General features: G+C 38.9%; 1 protein-coding gene across 1 annotated transcript in view; it reads right to left on the bottom strand.

The window, feature by feature from the left end:
- BANK1 (B cell scaffold protein with ankyrin repeats 1) overlaps positions 1 to 20,140 on the bottom strand; it is a 192,234-nt gene extending 172,094 nt beyond the window's left edge. Inside the window, exon 1 of the mRNA XM_060779163.2 lies at positions 19,885 to 20,140. Coding sequence (XP_060635146.2) covers positions 19,885 to 19,900 — 16 coding nt within the window. The 5' untranslated portion in view covers positions 19,901 to 20,140. The remainder of the gene's footprint in view (positions 1 to 19,884) is intronic.
- Positions 20,141 to 21,559: the final 1,419 nt, after the last annotated feature.

The following is a 21,559-nucleotide window of genomic DNA, read 5'->3' as shown; positions in this document are numbered from 1 at the left end:
GCTAATGTCAGGAGGGAGGCCTCTCCCAGTGACTGTGCATGAGCCCCTCTCGGGACCAACATGGAGGCCTCGATGTTTTGCGCAGTATCTGTAACAGCCATTAAGGGTGGTGCTGGTGCGCTCTGCAATGTGGTGGCAGGGAGGTTTGTGGGCTTGCCTTTTACCACCTTCTCTGAAGGCTTAGGCCTCTTAGGGCCTTTTTGGCACCCTGTGAATGGTGCACAGGGCCTGGCCTTTTGGCCTGACAGCCATTCCAGGGAGGAGTGCCGCAACCCCTATTAAATTGCTGATTGACCCCTCCAGAGGTCGCAACCCCCAGGTTGAGCACTGCTGCCCTAGAGTCATGGTGGAGGTGTAGAGAGGACATATTTTTGGATGTGGATCAATGAAACCATGGACATTGGTTCTGAAGATATGAGGGTTGCACTATATTTCATTTCTATTTAAATATTAGGTTTTTTTTTTTAAAAAAAAGCTATTGCACCTCTATGTATAGATTAAAATAGACACACAGGTTACAGATTTGTGTCTCTTTGGTCCTCTTTGTTAGTCATGTATTTTTTCCTTGGGGCATATATAATGTAGAGGGAGGTCTGACAGTAGAGTTTTGTCAATTTTGTCAAGGATTTTATGTATATCTCCTCTATAAGGTAATCTGTCTCAATGAAATATAACTACTGCATTTCAGCTATAAATGTAAGTTAAGGAGAATTTTGAACCATTAAAACTTAATAGAAGCCATCACACTTCAACAAAATTAAGCTTTGCTTCACCTATTTGTACTCAGGAAGCCCAGTAGACTAAAATGTATTATTAGTCCTACTGTGAAGAACAAGAGGCAATTCTAGGCTGTCATCCAGAGCTGAATAGGAGCTTTCTGACATAGCAAGCCATTCTCTAAGTACTGTGTGCAGTCACCCATAAAGGCATAATGTAACAGACCCACCAAATGTGGCACCTAACCATTGCTCAGAAAGAAGTATTGATTGTGTGGCTTTGAAAAAATACAAGAATATTTTCCTTTTGATGCATTTAAAGAAGATAAGAACTGCAAGTAGAAACAAGAGAAGACAGACCCTGCCTCACTAAATTTATTATTAATTTATTAATATTTCAAACATTTATACCCCGCCCTTCTCAACTCCTGAGGGGGGACTCAGGCGGCTTACAATCAGCAGCAATTCGATGCCAACACTTACACCCTAACAATATAACACAGATTCAACATTAATTAAAACATTAAATTATAAAAAAGCCATTTTAAGCATTTAAAACATCATTATTACAATAACAATATAACTGCATCCAAGTTCAATTGAGAGACCCAGTCCAAAGCCTGTGCATTATCAATTCAAATGTATTTATTTATTTATTTATTTAAGACCCCGAAGGGGACTCAGAGCGGCTTACAAGTTAGTTGTACAAGTTATTAGATTGGCTTACAAGTTATTAGATTGGTAGTATATAAAAATAAGTGCTAGGTGAAGGCACCCTCCCACTCCTAAAGTAGCCCAGGTCCATAGACCAGTCTTCCTAAGTTGTCATCAAAGATGGCGGGTGTTGAGGGAGCCACAATGGAGCTGAATGCTGTTCTGAATGCAGACGGTATGGCCAAGAGGTAGGTGCAAAGTGGCTATAGGGAACCCAGTAGCAAATAAAGAATCATATCAAGAGAAAAAAAATGCACACAGCATATTCAGGAACTATTTGAATCTGTTTTCCCTTAACATTATAACTGGTTTTGTTGGATCTTAAGATTTCTTGTTAATCTGATTTACCAGATTTCATCTTACATTAAACTAGATACAGATAAATCTTACATGAACTAATCTCCAAGTTAACCCTGGCCAGTATAGACAATGGGGAGGGATGGTGGTAGGTGGCTGTCGAAATGCATCTAAATTTTAGTCTGAAGTGTAAAGATGTTATCTAGGTTGATGAACTGGTTTGGGGTTATGGTTCATTATCTTGGAGAACTCCTTCAAAGTTCAGACTAAAATTTCAAGAAGATTCGTTGACGTGTGGGAACCAGAACTAAAGAGGGATGGAGACATCCCATCCCTCCCTTCTTCTTCCATCTTTCTCTCCTTCCCCTCCCCCCCCAATTGTCTTGGGGTATGATTAAACACTTTTGAGAACTATTTTAAAATTCAGACTAAAACCCAGAGAAGATTTACTGACATGGAAGAACCAGAACCAACGATGGCTGGGAGACATCCTATCTTTCCCCACTCTGTTTCCATTCTCTGTCTTTCTGATACACTGCTCCCACCCAGCTGGCTGCCTGGGGAGAGACAGACTGTTCTTGCCAGGGGTCTGCACTGATTTCTTGCCAATTGGTTTTGAAATTAAGTTGAGGGTCACAGATGGTCCACCCTTAGTCTATATGCTCATTTGCTGATAACTTTGTAAGATCAAAGTAAGGATTTCCCAACATAAGAACACAGCAGTATTGCTTAACTCTGAAAAAAATGAGCTCACTGTTGATTACTGATAGTGCTCTGAAGTTTTATGAGCAGACCTTTATCGTCTCCATTTCCATTAGTGGCACGTTTGTTTGAAGCTGGATGACTTAGACCAATCATTTCCCATCATTTGAGAACACTGCTAAAGTGCTTTGTACTATTCCACTCATACATTAAATTCATTTTGTGTTTGCTACTAGAATTTGCCATCATGTTCTGGACTTCAGAAAATAAATATCTTAATTAGGATTCTGTTTGCTTCCTATATTCTTGGGGTGATAGTATATATATTTCCTGGACTTCAAATTACCTTATTTCCACAGATTGGGGGGGGGGGGGGGAAGCAATACCTTATTAAACTTTCATTTATTCATATTGCACTTTTCTCCCAAAATGAGACTCAAAGTACCTGACAATTAAGGCAATTAAATAAAAATAAAATAGCTTAAATCCAATCATAATGAACAAAAGCAGCTTTAAAAAGGCTAAATTCTTCACCACTGACTGTTATGAATATGTAACTAAGTATCATTTCCTGATCTGACTCACAGCCAAAACTACCGATTGGTAATCAGAAACAAGATCCCAGTCTCAGGGCCCAGCAGAAAATGCGCAGGGAACTGGAATTTAGTTACATATGCATAACTTAATTTAACAGATGTATTGATTTTGCCCTCACTCATTGGGAGGAGGGGGCTGGAAAAACCATCCGGGCATACCTTGATCACCAAATGCACCTCAGCAACAGCTCCCTGGATTTTAAGGTGGGATTCATTAATCCCCCATAGTAATATCTTATAAGTAGTGTCATTACAGGTTAAGTGTCCCTTATGTTTGGAACAAGACGTGGTTTGGATTTTGGATTCTATTACATTTTAGAATCCCTGTATTTGCATATACGGGCAGTTATGAACAAGATAAGTTCTGTAGGTTTGTTTCTAAGTTGAATTTTCTAAATGTAACTGCACACACACACACACACACACACACACACAAGTTTTGCATAGTATATGGAAGGGCTAACATACCTGTGGTGTTTGTTTTGCTGTCTGTGACCTTATTCAGAAGATTTCAGCTCATTTTCTGTTCCTGTGATAATTGGATTTTGACAAATTTGGCCTGTTGTGGAAGCAATGATTGGTGAAAAAGCTTCAGTGAAGACACTTTTCCCCCATGATAACCCTTCCAGGAATGCACTTCCATTACTAGGGGCAGATTTCTCTTACTTCCTGTTGTCTCACCCCTGTTCTTAACTTTGAGTCATTTGTAAGTCAGGTGTTTGAAACTCGAGATCTGCCCGTATGTACATAATGCGGTATCTTGGTGATGGGACCCACATCCAAACACGGGATTCCTTTATATTTCACACATGTCCTATGCATATACCCTGAAAGTAATTTTAACAAGTTTGTGTATTTTGAACCATAAACATTCAAAGTTGTCACTATCTCAAACATCTATGGGTTTTGGAGGATTTCAGAATTCAAAATTTTGGGAGCTCAATCTATACTTGTAAAGTGTTACTTTCAAAACTCGTTGGAATTTGTACAATTTTTATATTACATTGAACATCCAGTTTTAGAGGTGCAAAGACATGCTTTCCTTATGCTGTGTAATTTTGAAAGCGTATCTGATACTGATGCTGCCCAAGAACATTACCTTCGCCTTGTTCTGACCAGGCAACACATGTTTATGGTATCAGTTTTCCTGAAGTCCTGAAACTATTATGGCACCTGACACATGCATATTCCCTAATATTTCATATATGAAAACTGTGACACAGATGAAAACTGGACCAAGCAACATCAGAATGTAGTCAAGTTAGCAAACGTTATTAAGGAAGAACACATAAGCTAAGGGAAGGCTATAGCAGTTAAGAGTTCCTTAACTCTAATATTTGGGGCAAGATTTGGTTTCTAGGATATTGCCATCTTGGTTAACTTGAGTTTCACCCTAGAAGAGCCACCATTATATTTACATTATACATACATGTCTACTCTGCTATATTTTCCTTAATAATATCAAAGGTAATTTAAAGACTTGCATAGATCTTTTCTCCTAACCTGTCCTTATCTTTGTCAGCTTTCTCTCTGAAATGTTTTCCTTCCACATATTCAAACAAGGCTTAAGTTAATCTGAATCATTATAATATTCATTTATTTTAGGCATTAGTTATACACCATGGTCTCTTAATAGGTAAGAACTTTACTGTAATACAAGTAAATGCAGGGTCTATATCCATTGCAAGTTTCTTTTTTGTTCAAAAAACCTTTAAAAGGTGTTGAATTGATCGTATCATTTTCCTCCTTCAGTTAATTTACTTTTAGAAGATCAAATAGCATTAAAAGGGAGGCATCTCTTAGTTTGACTTTCCACATATGCAGAAAGATTTTCCATTAGATTTGAACAAGAATATTAATTAAAAATACAAGCTCTGCTAAGTTCACTTTCCAGAGGGAGTTAAACTGAATTTTAGACCACTATTTTGCAGGCTTCATCTAAGCCAGGACTGACATGAAAAAGCTTCTGTGCGTTTCATGGTTATACAGAGGAAAGAATTTCAGCAGACTTTGTTTATCTGAAATCCCTGCTTCACATAACTATTAAATATTAGGAGCCCAGCCTTGTATCTACCTAGCAATCTTAGTCTGAACACAACCTGAAAGTCAGTCCTTACTAAATGTCGTGACATTGGAGCTCAAAGACCTGGGACTTTTCATTGGGGAAATGATGCATCTGTGTTGTTTTTTTTTTTCCTGAGCCTATCTATGGTTCTCACAGAACCTGTGAATTGTTTATGTGTCTTCACATTTTGACAGTCCTATCCCAGGCAAGATTTATTAAATTACCTGACATCTGGTCCCATCATACTATAAAGTTGAACTGGAGGACCTAAAGATGACTGTAGCAGTATCATTTTGAGAAATTTGCTGTCTATTGTTGAGAAATTTGCTAGGTCTACAAGTCTATTGTAAATTCTATTGTAAATTCCAGGAGAAACCTATCATAAAGTTGAGTTGCAAAACCTAGAGATACTTCTCTAGGAATATTTATGTCCTCCAGAAAACCTCTACATTAGGCTCATGGTTGCCTTCAAAGGGTTGTTGAATCAATTGACAAAGAATCCATAGATACAGATGGGAGGGTGTAAGACAGAGATACCTTCAGTGTTCTCAGAGACTGAAAGATAAACAAAGGTGTGGGAAAAATGGTGTTTAGATAAGAGGGAGATAAGGGATCTGAGGCTGGACTTAGTGTAGAGATCAACGTTGGAATTTCATGTATCAAGTCTCCTGTCTTGGAAACCCTGAGCAAGGAGTTCTGGTCTTTAGTTTTTGGATCTTGTTTTCCTGCTCTCAGCCTCCTCCCCACCCCCTCCCTCCCAGTCCAGCCTTGCCTGCCTGCAACACCCTGGCCCACAATATGGCCCTCACCCAAAAAAGTTTGCCTATGCCTAATATAGCCCAATGATACTTTTGTGTATATGCACTTCAGTTGTTGTTTTTAACCCTAATGTAAATGAGTATTCCACCATTTTTCAGATAAGTAGTGTGTTGTTGTGGCTCACTAAGTGTTTGTGGTTCCTAAGTACAATTGTATGTTGAAAGATCATTAAGGTGTGTTTATTTGTGGGGGTATAAGGAGAAACATAATGCTCTGAAAACTCATTGCAGAGCCTGTCGGATGAAGGTACAGTGGCTCAGTCACAAATTTAGACATTTACTGAATAGGAGGAAACAGCAACTGATAATTTTGAAGGCATCTAGATATTGAATTCTGGGCCTCAGGATTCAAGCCAGGTCATTTCTTTTCTCTGTATTGATACAGAGAATTTCTCACAGGTTGTTATTGCAAAGAAGAGAGAATACAAATTTCCAGAGTAAAATCAGCTTACACTCTGATCGGTCACACTGGATTTAAAAGATTTTTAAATAGAAAGGACAGTGGATATTCCCTCTCTCGGTTGATGGGTTCTACTTGACCCAGGAAAGATAATCGGAAGTGCTGATTCTGAATTGGGCTGCATTTGTTTCAGGTAAGAAACACTCATTTTTTTCTCGTTTTGATCAGAATCTGTTTCTTAATATAAATGTTTGGCATGGTCAGTATTTCATTTGGACAATCCCCAATTTATTAATGATATTCAGCATTCTGTAAATGCTTTTCATGGACTTCACCCACATCTTATATGCATAAATGCTGAGTATGAGTTGTTCTTGAAACATTACAGCCTAATGCATTATCCAACAACATACTTCTAACTCTGCCACTGTTGCTTGGTTGATTGTGCTCTCATAGAGGTGCAGAAAATACATTTTTTAAAAATATGAATGTGATTTAAAAATCTAAAGAATAAACACAAAGAATGAACAAAACCTGAAGACTCTGTGTATTTCTCAGAACTATGCTGAATAAATCCTTAGCCAAAAGGATATTACTTGCAAATGGATACATTTAATTTTTTTTTCAGCAGAGAATATTTTGTCCATACTTCAGTTATTCCAGCTGAGGAATTCAAGTAAAAATTAAATTTGTTTCTTCTAAAATTGGTTGATCTTGATCTGGAACTGATTGAAAACCATCAGGGATGAGATTAGAGAACTTTGAACACAGAAAACAAGTATGGTATCTTGAACTAAAGTTTGTCATTAAACATTATGGTCCAGAACCTAAATTCATGCAAAACATAAAAACTTTACTCACTTTTGGACTGGATTTGCACTGCTATATCATCCAGTTTCAGAATGCAGATTACCTATATGCTCGAGTATAAGATGACCCAAATATAAGCTGAGGCAGCTATTTTCCACAAAAAAACTGGGAAAACACATTCACTCGAGTATAAGCTGAGGGTAGGAAATACAGCAGCTACTGGTAAATTTCAAAATAAAAATACATACCAATAAAATTACATTAGTTGATGCATCAGTAGATTAAATGTTTTTTGAATATTTACATAAAACTAAGATAAGACTGTCCAACTCTGATTAAACTACTATACTAACCTTCTTCAGTGTAAATGTGCTTACATATCCTTCCAATTGTAATAGAGTAAAATAATAAATGTAAACAAAGTATGGATTGTCGATGTTGCAATCCCAGGTAACAGCAGGATTAAAGAGAAACAAGAGGAAAAGTTGACACGATATGAGGATTTAAAGATTGAACTATAAAGACTCTGGCACAAGCCAGTCAAGGTGGTCCCAGTGGTGATCAGCACACTGAGTGCAGTGCCTAAAGACCTTGGCCTGCACTTAAACACAGTCGGCGCTGACAAAATTACCATCTGCCAGCTGCACAAGGCCACCTTACTGGGATCTGCACGCATCATTCGCCAATATATCACACAGTCCTAGACACTTGGAAAGTGTCCGACGTGTGATCCAATACAACAGCCAGCAGAGTGATCTTGTCTGCTGTGGACTCATCTTGTTGTGTTTCAAATAATGTAACAATAATAATAGGTTAAAATAATAAATGTAACAACAACAACAACAACAGAGTAAAATAATAAATAACCTTGCCTCAAGTATAAGCCAAGAGGGGCTTTTTCAGCTTAAAAAAACTCAGCTTATACTTGAATATATACGATAACTGGTTTTAACTGGATTATATGAGTCTACACTGCCATATAATCCAGCTCAATGCAGTTAATTTGCATTCAGAGACCGGATTATATGACACTGTAGATGGGGCCTTAGGCAGATCTAATTATTATTTCTCCCAACAAAATAACTGGTTCAGTGTTCTTTGTATTGTGAAAACTTAGAAGTGAAATGAAATATAATGAAATCTGCAGCCAGAGAATAATTGGAGCTCTGACTCCTTCAGATGGTGTTGGTGACCTGTTTTGTCTCATTTGGCTTCAATTGAGATTACATAGTTCAATCTTGATTTTCAACTACTGAATTGCTTTTTTATCACTTAATTATTGCATACTACAAAAAATGGGTAGCGTTTAAGATTTTAGAACTTAATTTGTGGAGTGATTTAGTTTGGACAGGAAAAAACCCAATCCCAGCATATCTGCAAACCATTAATAGCTGAGCAAACCGAGAACCAGACTTTGCAAACCATGCAGGAATTACACAGCCCAACAAAAAAAAATCTGTTGTCTTAGGTTTTAGCCTATTCCTGGTGTTATTTGGGGGCACTGATTCAGAAAATTGCCTTGGGCAGACCGCATCAACTCTAATTTTTTAGATGTAGTTATCATGGTTTTCTATGGGCAAGCAGATGAAAACTGGTATATGGCATATATTCTGTACCTCTAAAGCTAGAGCTAATAGGGGGAAATGGGTGCCATTTTTTAAATCAGCAGGTCAAATATACCCAGAAGCGGGTCTAACATTTGAGACACAAAATGTGTTGTTAGTGCTATTAATTAAAATCCTATTGAATCCTGTGAGACTACTCTGGAGTCAGTAATTTTTTTATAATTGTTGCATCTTCTAGGATAATGGAGTCATAGAATCATAGAATTATAGAGTTGGAAGAGACCTCGTGGGCCATCCAGTCCAACCCTCTGCCAAGAAACAGGAAAATTGCATTCAAAGTACCCCCGACAGATGGCCATTCAGCCTCTTTTTAAAAGCCTCCAAAGAAGGAGCCTCAACCACACTCCGGGGCAGAGAGTTCCACTGCTGAACAGCTTTCACATTAGTTCTTCCTAATGTTCAGGTGGAATCTCCTTTCCTGTAGTTTGAAGCCATTGTTCCGCGTCCTAGTCTCCAGGGCAGCAGAAAATAAGCTTGCTCCCTCCTCCCTATGACTTCCCCTCACATCTTGATACATGGCTCTCATCATGTCTCCTCTCATCCTTCGGTTCTGCAGGCTAAACATGCCCAGCTCTTTAAACTTCTCCTCATAGGGCTTGTTCTCCAGACCTCTGATCATTTTAGTCACCCTCCTCTGGACACATTCCAAATTGTCAACATCTCCCTTCAACTGTGGTGCCCAAAAGTGGACACAGTGTGATTCCAGGTGTGGTCTGACCAAGGCAGAATACAGGAGTAGCATGACTTCCCTGGATCTAGACACTGTATGCCTGTTTATGCAGGCCAAAATTCCATTGGCTTTTTTTTTTTACCGCCGCATGACATGTGAGTATGTTCATTTATTGGAATCATGATATCAAAAGAGTATGAATAGTAATAGGAATAATCGCATTTAAAAGTCAAAATTCTAAACCTTGCTGCTACCCTCCACTTTATGGACAGGATGTAAAGAAAATATATAATTAGAGTAATTCTTAATGAGTGACTGAGCTGTCTCGTTCTGTACTCCATTTAGCCTCATCCTACCAAATCATACTGGCACTCGGTCTTCAAGGTGTTCCGTAAAAATGTTATCCTTTCAGCTGAAGAACTGAACTCACTCTTGTGTCTGCTGAACTATGGCTCATCCCTTCTTCATCTCTATTTATTTTATTTAAATCCTGCTTTTCTCCTTGGAACCCAAGACAGCTGTCTTCATTGTGATCTGTAATAATTGTATTTAAATACAGTCAGGGCAGTAGCAAGCAATGTGAAAGTAGAGTGATAATATAATGGATTAAACTCAGTGCTCCAATCTGCCTGCCTTACATTCTTTAAAACTATTTCTGTGTAGTGTCTACATTTTTACCAGCTGGAATTCCCTAAAGCAGTTATAAATGTGTAACCTGGAGTTATGCATTTGTGACTGTTTTGTATTCTTGATCCTTATGAGCCTCATCACACTACATTGTCATAGCATTGTTTTTCCACTTCAATGGCTATAGCAACATAGTATGGAATCTTGGGATCTTCAAGTTAGGGAGTGACATCCAGAATTCTCAGTGAGAGATTACTATGATTGGCTCCTAGTTGAGACGTGCAGAGAGACTGTGAGTCCCCTGTCTCTATGTACTGAGAAGCAACTGATAAGATCGACAGGAATCTGTTTCCCTATCAATTGGGAAGCAGATGTCTGACATTCCTATGTACCGCTACATGTGATCTATCTCTGGTGTGAATGGGAATTGCAATACAACACAGGAAGGTGGGGAAATCATTCAGCTGCTTCCAAATCAACAGGGGAGTAATCACAATCAATAGCTGCTTCCTGGTAAATGGTGATGTGTCCAAGAAACACTACATAGCTGTGGGATGATGGTGGTTATGTATTTGTAACCACCTTTGTGGACTTCAGCCAATGTTTATGTATACATGTCATGGAGTCAGGGAAGACTGGATACAATACTGCATTTCTCCATAAATGCCCAAATATATATTTACCAGGATCATTAGATCAGAACTAGAGGAACCTTTGAGCCAGGTTTAGGACTCTAGCTCCCAGAAATACTGATAATTATGGCCAATGAGCAGGTTGGGCAGCAGCTATAATACAAAACATCTAGGAGGCCAAATGTTTCTACTCTTGATGAAAGTCTACCTAAGGATGGAAACAGCGTGGGATATTTATTTGCTTCCTGTTTTTCTCTTCTTTTCTTTAACTTTATTTAGGCCTGAGGGAAGTGGATGATTTACCTGTTTGTGTCCTTTTCTTTGCCATGTATAAAGACATGTATAAAAACTTGTATGGCCATAGGAGCCTAAAGCAGACTAGGGAAGAACTGAAAATGAGGTGAAGTTATTAATTGTGCTTCTGGAGCTTCATGGCTATGATTTAGGGGTTGCCTTCTGGAATGATTTAGAAGGCAATTTCAAGGGAATTATTTTAGGGCAGTGGTTCCCAATGTTTGGGCCTCCAGATGTTTTGAACTTCAACTTTCACAGTTCCTAACAGCTAGTAAGCGGGTTGGAATTTCTGGGAGTTGGAGTCCAAAACACCCAGGGGGCCAAAGTTTGGGAACCACTGTTTTAGGGGGACTTTAGGAAAAGGTTGGGTTGGGCCATCCCTGACCTAAACGTAGTTCTTTTGCCTAAACATAGGTTTATATGCTTAGCTGTTTGTCCATGCTGTAAACTTTTGAGATAGTATTTCTCAAACTGTGCTCCTCCAGATGTTTTGGACTTTAGCTTTGATAATTTCTAACAGTTCGTAAACTGGATGGGATTTCTGGGAGCTGAAGTCCAAAACATTTGAAGGAGCTGAGTTTCAGAAACATTGTTTTAAGGAGAAATAGAAAGAAGGTATGGCTTACTAGGGAGATACAGTAAAGTATTCTAATAGCTCACTCCGGAGTTGATTTCTACAGCTTTTCAGTACCTCCTACATGGAGTCAAAAAGCATAAGGACATAATTGCAATGCATTCTCGAGTCAATTAAAGGAGTTGCATTTTGGCTGTTCCACCTTTGCTGCACAGCTGGGTTTCCTTAGTATGCTTATTTATTAAAATGCCATTTGAAGCCCCTGTCTCTATATCTTGCTTACAATCAATTTAAAGGCGTTCCCTGAAGCCATGATTCATTTTCCTATTTTGAATGACTGTATATGATATTGCCAATGCCTACTTACCCTCATTAATCCCTGGCATTGTTTCTTGGGCGAATCAATAGTAGTGTATACATTTGCAAATGAGAAATCTTTCAAGAAAAGTTTAATGTTAGCTGACAATAGCAGACTTTTAATTTAAATGATTTTTTGATGAAGAGATCAGTTTTATAAAATGTGATCGGATAATATCTAATGTGCTTTTGTATAGTAATGAGAAGCTGTTACTTGGAAACTCAGCTCTATAATGAAAATATCTATTTATTACCTCTGCACTGGCAATATACAGAAAATCAAAGCAGTAAACTGCAGCTATTAATAAGCACTGATATAATATTTCAAGTCAGCTACAGCTGTTAAGCATGTGATCTGAGAACTAAAGGAGTTGGGGTTCTGTGAAACCATCTCAAATGGTCTCAACCCATGCAAAAAATCAAAAACAAACAAATAACAAAAAACAAACACCCCACCCACCCCTAACTAAAAATGTGCATTAATTCTGTCAGTAACACAGAAAGCCAGGCTATGACATTTTCTCCTTCAAAAAAAATAATTTTTCTTCTTTTATAAGACAAACATTGAACGTACGGATTCTACAACAAAGGCATCAAGAGGGTTATTGCCATCTAGTGCAGTAACTCATTGTGTCAATCCCCATGGGACTCCTGCCATACCAGACCTTATAGAATCTTATTAATGTTTTTATCCTAACATTATTTGTAAATTGTAATTTCAATGTATCATGACAATACAAGTAACATAAACAACTAGCACAATTAAAAGTTCATGTTTAAATTACAGATTCACATACACAATCTAAATATATTAACTTTAGCACAATTCTTATATTGCATAGATGCTCTAGAAACAACAGGTAAAGGTAAAGGTAAAGGTAGTCCCCTGACATTAAGTCCAGTCATGTCTGACTCTGGGGTGTGGTGCTCATCTCCATTTCTAAGCCGAAGAGCCAGCATTGTCCGTAGACACCTCCAAGGTCATGTGGCCAGCATGACTGCATGGAGTGCCGTTACCTTCCCGCCGGAGCGGTACCTATTGATCTACTCACATTTGCATGTTTTCGAACTGCTAGGTTGACAGAAGCTAGGGCTGACAGCGGAAGCTCACGCCGCTCCCCGGAATCGAACCTGTGACCTTTCGATCAACAAGCTCAGCAGCTCAGTGCTTTAACCCACTGCGCCACCGGGGGCTCCCTAGAAACAACACCTCATGCAAAATGTTTTGAAAGCAATCTGGATTATAAAGAGCCAAAAGGTAAGCTCTGGAACCCAGGAGCAATGTACAGAACCTGCACACATTTTTTTTCAGAATGCTGAACAAAATGTTGAAGACAAGGTGTGTGTGTGTGTGTACACACACACACACACACACATACATGCATATATGACATACTCCTTTAAAACTTCAGTACAATGTCCATATCCAGGAGGATTATATTCCCAGGCTAAATATGGAAACATGAAACCATGGATGATAGCAATCCCTATTGAAATGAGGGACTTCTTGCCAAATAATATCCAAATGTCACACTGGAAAACCTAGAAAATGTCTAGAGAGTGCATATTTTGTTAGATATCAGTCCCGTGGATATGAGAGTCGGAGCTTATTCTCAAAAACCAGATAACAATGAACAGTATCTGATCATTATAAGTCTTGGTAACTTTTCTACTATTGTTTTCATGGGAATTAATGGATTTGGTGTGCCTATGTAAAACTAGTGGGCACAGAGTTTTAAAAATAATAATTTATTTCAATATCCATCAGGAGTCCTGTAACCAAACCACAGGGGAAACCGATGGAACTCTGTATTTCCACCTGGGTTTTTTTTTGGGGGGGGGGGGATTGTGGAATTTTTACAAATCTAAGACTATTCAAATTGAATGGCATTCCCTGATTGATGTGGTAGAAGGGCTGGCATGTGGTGAAGAGAACTGGAAACCTGTTTCTACCAGTCTAATCTTTAAATGTCTAATTCTGGATCTAGCCCAGTGTTTCTAAGCTTACTGGTATTTTGTTGTCCTAGTATATAATTCTTTTGATTGTTCAGGGACACTAGTCTTTGACTGTTAATTTAATTTGTTCCCCATCTTTCCTCAAAATAATTGAAGAGGAATATTCCTTGGTTAAACTCACAATAGATCTGGGAGTCGGTGACTGGGACAAAGTCCCCCAGTGTGAATCATGAATTAATAAATGAGCAACAACATGAGTTTACCTGTCCATAGACCAACATTCTTTCTTACTGAACCCAGAGTTTTGAAAATTTATTTTCCCAAGAAACAATTTCCCCTAGACTGCAAGGGCACTGAATCCACTGACCTCATCACATGGAGGTCCTTAAGCCAGGGGAATCCATCAGGCAGCAGGGCGAACCCATGGGGCAGCGGCGAAAACCATCGAGTAGCACCCCACATCACTCCCTTACCACCACACGCAGTTTCCTGTCTGTCCCTGGCTTGGTCCTGTGCTGTCCCCGACTTAGTAATGGGAACACAGGTGGCTGCCAAAATGCTGCCAGGATGGAGCCAGGATGGAATCCTGTCAGAAATAGCCTTGTGTCATGTGATGGGCTTTGTTGGGCTGCATGTTGGGCTTTGTTGGGCTGGCTGTGTCTCAGCAGTGTCCTAGAACAGGGGTTTTGCCTGTGTGATGAGGTCCCATGTGGCCATATCAGCTGGAGGATTATGGGAGATACAGTTCCATAATGCACATTTTCCAATCTAGGACTACACCACACTAACTCTAATTTGTGTTCTAAGACAAAGAAAGAACTATCTAAGTATTGAAACTTTAACCATTGACGCATTCAAAATAGAAACTATATTTCTAGGTTGAAAAACAATACAAAACATGATAAGTCTGACGTCTGATATAGTTATGGCATTTATCTTCATGAATGAGGAGAGAAGCAGTAACTCATGTGTGGCATAGACATTAGTGCAGCATTCTGTCATTGCCTCTCCTGTAAACTGAAGATGGATTTCATAAAAGAGGAGTCATTATGCATGTTTTAGATTTATAGTGTACTCCTGAGCACAATATACATACAAAGAGGTTTCTCTGAAATCAGGGAGATTCAAACTCTATATCCTAAAGCCTGTTTATTTAGTTAGCCTTAGCCATTACAAAATATCAAGAATAGAAGAAAATAAAAATGTCTGAAGTGTGTTTTCTTTAAAAGATGTACAGGAGTATTGCAGTTGACAAAGCTTCTGAGAAAGAAGCTCCTTTTCACAAAGCCTGTTTATCCCAAATTAGCCCGGCTCCCTCACCTTCTGACAAACTGAAATTTTCTAGCACCATTAGGAGGACGATGGAAAAGGGCTGAAAAGACAGCATTGTGTCTGCAAGAAACATTTCACATTAGAGCGGTTCCACACATACATTAAACCCACTTTGAAGTAAGTTTTTCTTACTTTTCGAAGGGATCTGGGGACTTGCGGGGAGGAGGGTTGGTTTTCCCACAGTTTACCGGGCTTATTTAGCCCAGTAAACTGTGGGAATACCATCTGGACTGCAGTCCAGACCCCAAAATAGTGGATTTATCCTCCGCCTCCCAAGAAGGTGCAGAATAAATCCACTATCAAATTAATTTGCTACAAACCAGGGTTTTCCTGTTTTGTAGCAAATTAATTTGGGACTGTCCAGAACGTTGTCTGGACAGCCCCTCCTTTATTGTGGGAGTTCCCGCAATAAAGGTCCTGTCTGGACGGGCCCCCAGTTATGAATTCCAGAATTCCACTAGCTTTCCCCCCAGCTCTTCTCTGGCTCTCCATCTCAATCCCTTCCCCACCCCTCCATCTAGAGAATAAAGTCAGTGGAGGTGATTTTCCCACAGCATAAATGTACAATATTCACTTTAGGTTACAATTGTAGAATTATTCATCAATGCCAGCTGCATTCATTTAGTTTAAGGAAACACTTTAGCCTTTTGTCCCTTGAGTCAGCCCACTTAATGAGACAATTCCCTTTTAAAAGCCTTCTGTTATAACTCTTTTGTCAGAAGGTTAATTTTTGTGTTTTCTCTCCAGAATAAAAATGTCAAATGTTCTTAATGAAAAAAGAGCCAAGGAGCCAGATCCTCAGGACACTGGCCTGGCACAACCCCAGCTCTACTTAGGCATTAAAAAAAGATGCTATTGAGAGAGCTAAAAGTGAAATGTACTCCATGTGATTGGTAAATAATTTCAGCTAAAATCTATGGCATTTATTTAACCTTCTTCACTTTCATACATCATTTTTAATTTCCCCCCCTTAAATATTGTACATACAATACACAATTCCAGTGTATTGAAGGTTAGGTCTGGTTACTTCAAGACTTTATACCTCATGTCAGGATGCATGGGTTATGTTAAACAAGTTAAACTTGAAATCTTATATAAGAAGGCAAGTAAGTAAATAGGCATCATTGAAACCTGGTGGGTTATGGGTCATGATTAGAATATAGTATATCCTAGTCACAAAAATAGACCAATCAAGAAAGCAGAAGGATTAACATCATATTTAAAAGATATGTACACCTGCGGGAGGATCCATCATTTAGCATCATAAAATCTTAGAATTGGTAGTACCCACAAGGGCAATCTAGTCCATTGTCCTGCCAAGTAGGAATATACTGTACAAGTGAAGCACTCCTGAAAGTTTAATCCATCCTCTTTTAAAAGTCGTCCAAAGAAATGTTATCCACAATTCTCCAGGGCAGTTTATCCTACTGTTGAATAATTTTTACAGTCAAGGTATAGGTAGGATCTCTCTCTCTCTCTCTCTCTCTTTCTTTCCTTTCCTGTAATTTTAATCCATTGGTTCTCAATCTAATAATCCCTGTAGCAATTAAAAGCTTGCTCCATCTCCCATATGACCTCCCTTCAAAGATGTAAAGATGGCTATCATGTCACCTCGCGGCATGCTTTTATCCAAATTAAACATGCCCAACAGCCTAACCCATACCTCAGAAGGCTTGGTTTCAGACCTTTTATCATCTTGGTTGCTTTCTCTGGATACGCTCCAGTTTGTTGGTATCCTTCTTAAACTATGTGACCAGAACTGGACACAGAATTCCAAGTGAGATCTGACCCTGCTCCTTCCCTTAGGCTGGATACGACATTCCTAGATATGCAATCTAGATTTAAAGCCCTAAACAGCTCGGGCCCAGACTATTTAGCAAACTGCATCTCCTTGTACAAGCCTGCTCAAGCTCTTCGATCTGCTGAGGAGGCCCTATTCTCAGTCCCACCCTCGTCTCAAGCACAGCTGGTGGGAATGAGAGAGGGGGCCTTCTCAGGGATCACCCCAACTTTGAAATGCTCTCCCCAAAGAGGTCAAAATGGTCCCGTCCTTACTTTCTTTTAAGAAACAATTTAAAACATTCTTATGTTCTCAAGCATACAGTGAGAAGAAGGAATAATGTTTACAGCACAGACTAAGTGGAATGTAAGGGAACGAATATATTACTCTACCTCAGCTGGTCTTTTAAACTGTTATAATTATAATTATTTAAAGTTAATGTCACTGTCACTTTACTTTTTGGACAATATTGATTATTGGTTTTTAAAAATCAATGTTATTAAAGTTTTAACAATAGCACGTTAAAAAAATATTAACAGCGTTGGGGGGAAAGGTAAAAAGGAGAGAGGGTGGTATTTGGGTTTTAGTTAGGGTTGTAGGAGGTAACGTGGGGATTAGGAGGGGGAGGAAAGTAAAAGGAAACCAAAAGGAAAAAAAGAAAACGGGGAAAAAAGAAACTGCAGTGGGGGGGGGGGGGTGATACAAGGATGTTTATAATCTTCTTGCCCTCTCCTCTCGGTCTGATGGTGTTCTTACTCATTTGACTTAACATTGCCAGTTCCGTTATAACTCAGATTACTTTTCCAGTTGTCTTGCTGATGTAATTTTGTACAATAGTCCAATTGGTCTTTTCTTCTGTTATTATTGTTTTTGTTATATTCTTAGCTTTTTTTGTCTGTATAGGCATTGAATGTTTGATTGCTATGATGTTGGAAGCCACTATGAGTCCCCTCAGGGAAATAGGGTGGAATATAAATAATAATAATTATTATAATTATAATTATAATTATAATTATAATGGCTTTTTTGGCATGACACTATTGATTCATGGTTAGCCTGTGGTCTACTAGGATCCTTTCATGTATCAACTTTACAAACAAGGTCAATTCTCTCACACCAGAAGTGACTTGCCATTTCTAAAGTTGCTCCTGGCATGAAAAAAAAGAGAGTCAGGGATGAACATATTGAGCTGAACCCAAATTTATGAGAGGGTCTTTTTCCTCCTCCAGAAAACCAATTCTAGGATTTCCCTCTTTTCCTCTTATCTAACAAGGGTATTTTTAAAGGATTTTCATAACACATTTTTGTGTGTTAATAGTTACTAATTCTACTTCCCTGCTCATCTCTACAATATCCTGGAGTGGTATTATATAGGATACAAAATGGAGCTGGGTTACAATTGCAGCAGCTGCCACTTGCAATCCACAAGAAGAAAAGGTTTAGGAGATAAGAAACAGGCTGCATGAAGATCAAACCAGTCCATACTCCAGGAAATAAATTCCAACTGCTCACTGGAGGGAAGAATATTACAGGCAAAGATGAAGTACTTTGGCCACATAATGAGAAGACAGGAAAGCTTGGGGACAACAATGATGCTGGGGAAAATGGAAGAGGGGCAGACCAAGGGCAAGATGGATGGATGGTATCCTTGAAGTGACCAGCTTGACTTTGGCTTGACTGGAAGTGGCCACGGCTGACAGGGATCTCTGGCATGGACTGCTCCATGAGGTCATGAAACAGCGACTGAACGAATTAACAACAAATAAGAAACAAGATGAGCAGCTATATTGTTAACAGTCTTATTTCTGAGTGTCAATTTGCATATAGTCCTACTGAAATCTGCAGCAGGTATGAACATAAATGCTTGCAAAGTTAATGTCCAATTTTCAAAATAAAAGACATGGCTTAAAGAAATCATGAAACTTCTCTTGATTTACCCTCATAGTTGCAGTATTGGCTGAGTGTTTATGGGTTTGTCTCATAAACCAGTTCTTGTCCATTCTTGTTCTTTTTTGTCAATAAGTGAATTAAATCAATAGCAAGGGAAAAGCTTGGAAACTATTAACCTGAATGATGCAGGTTGATTTGCAATCTTTGTACTTGGATTAACTGTGAAATCACACTGGTTAAACTAATTTGCAATCAGAAAAAGAAGATTAAAAAACTAGAAAGTTAAACACTTTACATTACTTTTAACCTACTGTACATTTCCTAATGTACAAACCAAGCCTACTTTACCAGGAAATCTTATGTAAGAAAATGTTTTGTGAAACCCTCTTCTCCTGAAACTTGTTTCTCTTTTTGTCCTTAAACGGCCACACATGGTGTTTTAGAGTCCCAGTGTCTTTCCCCTAATGCAACTTCAGTACTTGGTGTGTTTCTAAGGTTGGGTAGAGATAGGGACAGTTGATAACTTCAAAAGGCCAAATTCAGCTTAGGCTCCACATCGATTTTAATGGTTTTACTCATCTTTCACACTATTTTATCTTACAGCAGGAGCAAGTAGCTCACATAGTGCTGATAAAACTGCAACTTCTGGTATTATTGTTTGGATAGCAACTGATTGGGCCATGGGAAATATGGAGAAACAGGATCTCCAGGAATGATGATTTGAAATCTGTCAGTCTTTTGTGGGTGAACAATCACTGTTTCAAAATTGGGTTTGCAGAGGTTTGGGAAAATTTGCTACAAGAAAGGACCTTGCAGGGAGCTTTCCCTATTTCTGCCTTCAAGAAAGTTCATAACAATCTCTGGCCCTACCTTGTCCTTGCGTTCCCAATATGTGAACTGGTTTTGGCATATGAACCAGTGGAAGAAGCTTTGCATACAGTGGTCCTGATATGTTTTGAGGACTCTCCTTCCTAGTAAATCTTTTTGTTCCCTCTGCATGCCCAATAAACCACCAGCAGCATCACTCACCTGAATTGTTTGCCATTGTTGTTGCTTTGTCAGATGAGAATGTATCTTTTTCTCTCTGCAGAGCAGGTGGAAGAACAGAAGAGGCAGAATAGCGTAACTCTGGGGTATCCGGGACTTGCTTGATCCAGGCTTCACGGCTGTCTTCTAAAGAGAGGATGTACAGGCTGAAAAGATACCATTCCTGTTGCAGCTTATCAACTTCACTTCCTCACCGTCTCCCTCTTGGCTGGCTGCTAAAGGGGAACTTTGTTTTACTGCAGAAGTGAAACTGCTCTGATGGGGGCTTCATGTGCTCTAATCTGCATTGTGGTTACTGGGCTTCCTCCCTTTTGGGTCTGAGAAAGGAAAAAACCTTTATCAAGGATGCATGACTATATGAAAACACGAGGGAGGTGGACCACGGACTATGGGATTTGTAATACTTTAAAATGCTTGTGCAACCACTGACCACTGTGACCTCCACCAATGGCAAATCAAGACCAAACTTGGCCCACAGAGCCCCCATGAACCACTCTACATCCTGGTGAGGTTTGGGGGAGGATGGACCATCGATGATGAGACTTGAAGTACCTTCACTCACTTCCCGAAACTGCTACAACCCTCCTACAATGACTGATCAAGACCAAACTTGACACACAGAGACCCCATGACCCACTCTACATCCTGGTGCTGTTTGGAGGAGGGTGGACCATGGACGATGGGACTCGCAGTACCTTCACTAACTTCCTGAGACCACTGCAAGCCACATAAATAACTGATAAAGACCAAGCTTGGCAAACAATGCCTATCTCAAATCACCCAGGCACCGCTGGGTCCCCAAGCTAGTATATTATATAGTAATTTCCAGCTTTCTGACTTCCCACTTCTTAACCAAAATTGTTGCACTTCCTCTATAAATCGTATTCATATTAATATTGAAAACCAATAATCACTTTTGATCTTTTCCACTAAGTCATTTCAGGATTTCCAGCTCTTTTAAAAATTACTAGCATCTTTTCTCAAATTAAAATAGTCAACCTATCCATCTCTGCCAACTTATTTTTTAGTAACCATTCTTCTTTCTTTTCTTTTTTCTTTTGGAAGCAAAACAGTATTTTGCCATTTCTGGAGATATAATAATTCTGCAGCCATAAGTCATATATTAAAGGATTGTTTCACGATTCTTTTCTAATTTATCATCCATGAATTTTACAAGAAGAAGACCAGGTTTTAATGGTAGGTCAGTATTTGTAACTTCATCTAGTATCTTTTGGCTTTGCCACAAGTCCATAAACATGGCAATAATGCCAGGGAATGAAGGCAAAGCCAAGAAACATGTTCCACATATATGATATTATATAGGACATTTCTGTCTAAATGCACTACGCTAAGAGTTTTGTTCTTTGGATCATAATTCTGGTCCCTTCCTTGTCAATGTGACAACTTTGCTTTGTGTTTCCTCTGGGTTGTTGCTGACTCACGTTCTGTCCTCTCACTATCTGTGTAGTTGTGTAGTTCAGTAAGGTGACAAGGTACTGTGAGAAAAAAGTATGATATACCACAGTTGTAATAACAACTGTACTATATGAGAAAGGAGAAGTGAGACATCTGATTCGATAGGCAAATACCTTTACTTCTTGTTTCTGTGAATTAGACTTTGTAATGTATTAATACCAAGAAAATGTGTCAGTACTTC

This window comes from Anolis sagrei, chromosome 5 (assembly GCF_037176765.1).
Source record: "Anolis sagrei isolate rAnoSag1 chromosome 5, rAnoSag1.mat, whole genome shotgun sequence".
Lineage (NCBI taxonomy): Eukaryota > Metazoa > Chordata > Lepidosauria > Squamata > Dactyloidae > Anolis > Anolis sagrei.
Note: the sequence above shows the minus strand (reverse complement) of the source record. Positions and strands in the feature narration are given on the sequence as shown.